Source organism: Helianthus annuus, chromosome 1 (genome assembly GCF_002127325.2).
Source record: "Helianthus annuus cultivar XRQ/B chromosome 1, HanXRQr2.0-SUNRISE, whole genome shotgun sequence".
Classification (NCBI taxonomy): Eukaryota; Viridiplantae; Streptophyta; class Magnoliopsida; order Asterales; family Asteraceae; genus Helianthus; species Helianthus annuus.
In genome coordinates, this window is record NC_035433.2 from 95531659 (window position 1) to 95538270 (window position 6612).

General features: G+C 35.3%; 1 protein-coding gene across 1 annotated transcript; it reads right to left on the bottom strand.

The window, feature by feature from the left end:
- Nucleotides 1–2426: 2426 nt before the first annotated feature.
- LOC110927875 lies at nucleotides 2427–2873 on the bottom strand. The gene has a single exon (XM_022171227.1). It carries the CDS (start codon nucleotides 2871–2873, stop codon nucleotides 2427–2429), a length of 447 nt encoding a protein of 148 aa, XP_022026919.1.
- Between the last annotated feature and the right edge of the window lie 3739 nt (nucleotides 2874–6612).

The window sequence follows — 6612 nt, forward strand, 5'->3', positions numbered from 1 at the left end:
TTAACCTGCGTATTCTCGGTTGGGTAGAGTACGTACCTCCGTCCTCGGTTGGGAAGGACGACAACCTATAAGTGGTTTACAACATGGGGTAGCCCCCACTGGTTATGGTTTGGAAACAAGGAATTGATTAACTATTAGTTTTCTAATGAACATATGGGCTTGAAACAACTTTAAACTGAACAACCAAATGTGAACTCGCTCAACTTTGTTGTTGACTCGTGGTTACATGCCTTGCAGGTCGTTAGGTATCTATGGAGCTTGCACGAGTAAGAGGAGTCGTTGTGGGACATGGATCGTTGGGTGCCATGTTAAACTCTATGAACTTATGACTTATGTTTTGGTTTTACATTTTATGCTTCCGCTGTTTAACTTGAATTTGGTTAACTTGTTTTTGAACACCAATTATATTGCGTGGTTGAACTTTTATTTAATTTACTATATTGTTCAATATGATTGGTGGCTTGATCCTGGTCAATCACGCCTCCTGCGATGATACTCCGCTTGTGGATTTTGGGGGTGTGACAATAGATTCCTTTGAGAAAATGTCAGGTTTGAACCCTAATCCTGCTGCAAACTCTTCGGGATTAAAAGGTACAGATGGTTCAAAACGTGGCATTTCCTCCTCGTCAGGCAATTTGGTATAATTGTGTCTCAACGGTGGTGGACACGATTTATAACCAATGCACTTGACATCCCCTTTTAGCTTTTGAACTTCGATGATGTGATCAAGCACTTATCGTGAGTTAGAATAACTCTCCAATTTGAGCTTGATAGCATCATGCTTGCATTTGGCAATGGCTAACTCCTTTTTTGTTTCCACAATGATATTAATGTAATTATTAATACTCGTTTGTTTGTTCAAAACTGTTTTTGTTAACTCAGACACACTTTTCTTAAGAGTTTCAATTACAAATTTGAATTCTTTTTCATTCCGAGTTAAAGCCATATTTGCCTCCTTGCATTTTGAAAGATCAACTACCAGTAGGGCTGTAAATGAACCGAACGTTCAGCGAACAGTTCGTGAACCGTTTGGCGGGAAGTTCGTTTATGTTCGTTCGATTAGCTTAACGAACAAACACGAACAAAAAATCTCGTTCGGTTAGCTTAGCAAACGAACACGAACATAGGTCTCATTCGTTCGACTGTGTTCGTGAACGTTCGGTAATATGTTCGGTTACGTTCGTACGTGTTCATTTGATTATATTAAAAAAATAAATAATAAACCTTTTATCTAAACATATTGAAAACTTGAAACCCTATTTTTTTTCTAAGTTAGCTAAAATTTGGACATGCTAAGACATTTTTGGGGATAATTATGTCTAAGTTAGTTAAATTTGATTCATCGTTTGGTGGTGTATTAGACTTCTTGTGTTTTGATTTATCATTTGATGGTTGTATTTACTACTTATATCCAATGTTTAATGATAGCAATATTTTTATTTTTTTTTATTTTCAAGTTAAATGTTCGTTTGCGTTCTTTTTTATTTGCTTGCGTTCATTTGTGTTCAAGACCAGTGTTCACGAACTTTTCGTGAACAACTGAATTTCCTTAATGAACAAACATGAACATAAACTTATGTTCGGTATGCGTTTGTGAACAGTTCGCGAACACGTTAATTTCCTTAACGAACGAACACGGACATGGCCTTGTTCGGGTTCGTTCGGTTCGTTTACAGCCCTAACTACCAGCCCTTGATTGTGACTAGTAAACTACTTCAAGCTTATGTTTCAACTCTACACAATCATTGCATATACTAGGAGTTTCAGTGTGTACCTGACTTGTCGAAGCTGCAACATTTGCCATAAAGGCAGTTTGATAAGAAAAAGATCTATCCTCGGTGAAGAACTTTTCCATCTCCTTGGATGTAACCTCAGCTTTCTTTATCAGCACAGATTTCTGGCTTTTTAGCTCCTTAGCTTCTCTGTGCTCCTCAGCTTCTTTCAGTAAGTTGTCAACCTCAGCATCAATGTTTTCCTTTACCTCCGAATCCGAACCATAACCACCCGCACTTGAGCTTTCCTCATCAAAACTACCGCTATACCTAGAACTATCATCATCTTCAGAAAATTCCTCTCTGTGGACATGTTTGATGTGATTGATGATCTTAGCATAACAAACAGTTCCTCCATTTCCCAGTTGAGAGGCTGGTTGAGAAGCGTGTTGATGGGTTTGTTGTGGAACAGCTTGTGGGAAAGGAAGATAGGCTTTTGGATTATGATCCGCCATAAGGGTTTGTAAGATAACCAAACGATTGAGCTGGCTTGGGTGGTGGTAGAAAGGCTTTTGGATCAAATGGTTGTCCTTAAGGATTTATATTCTACGTAAACACAGTTTGAAGCTTCGGTTGCTGATTGGTACTAACAGCGGTGTTAATACCTCCAAAGTACATCTCAGGGTTTTGTGGAACTGGAATTCGTTTTGCCTTTCAAATTTCTTCCTCATCCTTGTTCTCAAGCTTTTGAACGAATTCATAAATACTAAGCGTATCTAAAACACCGGTATGCTTTAGCAACTCAATGAATTGACTCCACTTAGGTGGTAAAGCATCAGCAAAACGCATGACCATCTCTTGTTGTGTAGCATTAACCTTGTATGAGTGTATCTCACTAAGAAAATGATAGAACCGAGTAGCCATGTCGTTTAATGTTTCATTCTCCATGAACAAAAATCCTTCAAACTCCTTCTTTAAAAGATCATGACGGATCTTTCTTGTTGCAACATTTCCTTCTCCTCTAGCTTCCAAGACGTCCCACAAACTCTTTATAGTTGTACAATACGCGAATTGATGATAAATATCCCTATGAAGTGCTTGAGTAAGAATGACAAAGGCTTTCTTCTCAAGATCATAAGCCTTCTTATCACTTTCACCCATTCCTGCCAAAGTAAGTGGATTGGGACCTGCTTCTTCGAGAGCTTCATTATATGGTGTAGTAAAGCATGTCCACAACTCGGTATTTTGACCTACATACGTATGAAAGTGAATTTTCCATGATGGATAATCTTCAGGTGATTTAACATTGGTGGACGATTGTTGCTTCCAGTTTCACTCTCGCTTAAGAGAAGATTTTGAATACTCTGATTTTGATTAACAACACATGCCCATCGACTAGCGGTAATCCATTATTTAGGCATTAACCTCTTGATCCATTGTGAAGGATCTTGGCTTGTACTCGAGCTATCACTCCAATCCTAAGGACTTGTACTCGTATTGATTGAACAAACAACTATGAACCAACTGTGATGTTACTGTGAAACACAAACTTTCAAAAACCACGAAAGGCTAATTCCACGACAAACTCATGTCTACGAAAAAAAAAGATTTACACGAAAGACCTTGGCCCAGTAACACTAACGAAAAATATGATTGTCACAAACATCCCACAAAAAAAAAAAAATTGATACCCACGAAACATTAAATATCCACCATACTTATGTTTACAAAGAAATTATGTTCACATGAAAAACCTTCCATCGAAAGAAAGCTAATGTCCACCAAATATTTGTTTAAAATAAACAATAAGGCCCATGAAAAATAACAAAGCTAATGTTTTGTTAGCTCCTTAATACTCACGAAGAATTAGTAATTGTCCCAAGATTAACAATCTGTGAAATATACAATCCACGAAAGATGTTTAATTAATTCCACGAAATCCAATTCCCAAAATCCAATTCGTGAAATGTATTTTACACTAGTCCACGAAGAATAAAGCTTAAATGAGTGATTGTTTCTCAGCCCAATATCACGAAAAAAATGAATGGCCCAAAAGATTTATTAGGCCCAACCTACAAAAGACTTTAGCCCAAGGAGGTCCACGAAGAATAAATGATGGTTATTGGATACCAGCCCACTAATAACAGATCAGATATAAAGCCTGCGAATAATTGAAACTGGCCTAATTTAAACTCACGAAAAATGTCAAGTCTTTCGTGGAAAATAAAGATTAAAAAGCAGGTTTTCGTTGGATGTCTTTTGTGTGTGAATGATAAAAGACAAAAAAACCAAATGGTTTTTTTTCCCCCACTGAATAGGACAAAATTTTAATGTTTCGTGAGATTGAAAAGCTGATGAAAAATGTTTTTTCGTGATGAAGAGACAAAACAAGTAAGATAATTGGCCAAAATAGGTTCTTCGTTAAATGGTTGGTGAGACCTTTCCTTTTAAAGCAGAATATGGTTCCTGAATTTTAAAGCAAAATGCTGGTATACCAAAGATAGTTATCACTTCCGGTGACTTTTCCGGTGAGCTTGTTAACGAAACTCTACACTTCGTAGAAAAGCCAGTAGAAATCATGGACCGAGAGACCAAGAAACTCCGACGCTCTCGCATCCCTATAGTGAAGGTTCGCTGGGAAGGCAAACACATTTATCCGAAAAACAACATAAAAAACTAACGATTTTCGAGTTTAAATTCAGAATTTTATAAAAGGAATTTGAGTTTCTGAAATTTTATACATAACACACTCAAAACCTACTCGAAAATCACACCGGAAACTCGGTTTTCAACAAGAAATCGAACCTTACGCTCTGATACCACTTGTAGGTCCCGATATAGATCGTCAGACTACGATGACTTCTTGTTTCGGGTGCCGTAACAAGTGCGGAATCCTCGTTGCAACACAAACCGAGCGAGAGAACAAACACAAAACAAAGATTCAACGTTTAAAGCTTAAATGTGTATAGATCTGGAAGAGTTTGGTTACAAGAATGATACAAGATATAATACTCTCAAATTCTTAGATGTGTGCTCTCTTCCCTAACTGTGTTACAAGAGATGTTTATATACCCACAATGTCTGCAACCTTACGAAAAAGGTACTGGGCCAAAACAAGGCCCAAGAAGAACCAAAACCTACGAAAGACTGGACATTCTTCGTGATGTCTAAATCTTCGTATACATTCCATTTCATTTCTCACGAAGAACTTAACCCAAAACAAAATACTAAGCCCAATATATATGAAATCTCTTGACATTTGCATCGTAGTTTAAAGGTCATGACATCATCATGACATCATCATGGTGATGTCATGGTGATGACGGTTCGCATCTTTTCGTGCTTCGTGTGTCGATCTCTAGGGCGCACGGCGGAGGAATGTCGTGACGTCGGTCTTGAGCCGATCCGAAATGAGCCACATCCACACAAAACTGTATCAACAGGAGGTTAGATCTTGACACAGTTCTTTTTTCCTTGAATCATATCTAGGGCATTTGAGTTGCTGTGGATATTTAGGGTACATATTGGCGACGAAAATATTGACCTTAGTAACGGAGCATTAATATAATCTGTTTTGAGACAATCCGTATAACACATGAGGACTTAAACTAGTGTGTAATTAAAGGTATACGAATAAAATGTGTTTATATATAAGCAACCGGCCGCTCCTATAATAGGAAACTAATAAAATCGTGTAGTATGTAAGAAACCAAACTATATCTCCATGTATTTATTTTTATAAAGCAGGTATTACTAATAATCTCAGGTCCCTTGTTACGACATTTTGTTAATTATCTTGAGATGGTTAATAATTTTGCTTTTTCATAAAACGATCTTATCTTGAGATGGTTAATGTTAAAGTCATATCTGTATTTTTGCAGTTGGGTAAACCATTACATTTCGAATCAAGTTTTCTTAAAACGAATTATCTAAACAAAAATATATATAAATGGTATGTCTAATTTTAAAAATCAACACAAATAAATAAATAGATATAAATATTGGAAAGTCGTAGACGCTAAATAAAAGAAGGATCAAAAGCATGTGTAGCATAATCAACAGCATAAACAAGCGTAACGAACAACGTACGACAACGGAATGAGAACACTATGTGAAATTCGGCAAAGCATATTCTAGTTTCCAACTTTTAGGCCCCATTCGTTATAAATAATTCTCTTCTTGAAAAAGGCCGCAAAAGATAATATTCCAACCGTCTAATTAAATATATATATTTTCAAACAATAAACAATGTCAGCAAGCAACTAGAAGTCCGAAAAGAAAGCAAAACAAAAAAAAAATCAAAAAAAAAAAATAATTAATTAAATTAAATTAAATTAAATTATTAATTAATTATTATTATTAAATATATATATAATATCTATCTTGACAAATAGTATCATCAAATTATTACCCCTATATTAATCATCAAATTTTCAAACCCTCACAAAAATACTATTCAACTTTCTACAATCATTCAATGCACATGATAATCTCATACTATCATTCTATGCCTATATTAAATCTCATTAGAAAACTTACTTTGTTTTTATTAAATAATTTACTTCTTCACAACCTTCCTCTTCTTCTTAGTCTATTTTTCTTTTTCTTTTTTTTTATTAAAAAAAATTAATATTTGCAACAATATATTTTTGTATAACAGTAAGTTCTATCATTTGAATATGCATTTAGTATAAAGACTCATTAAATTGATTATTGATCAATGAAATTACCCATTCTTTACTAACTTGAAGAAAAAAAAAGTGTTCTCACATAACACTATTTAATTTAAGTATTCGATGGCGGATGTCACGTAGTATTTACTAATCTTTTTTTTTTTTTTGTTTTTGTACAATTTTACAAGATATATTTTACTTTTTTCCTGAGATAATTGAGTAAAGTT

Bases quoted from the DNA above. Each gene is read 5' to 3' on its own strand.
- LOC110927875 (XM_022171227.1), bottom strand. From the start codon at position 2,873: ATGGGTGAAAGTGATAAGAAGGCTTATGATCTTGAGAAGAAAGCCTTT.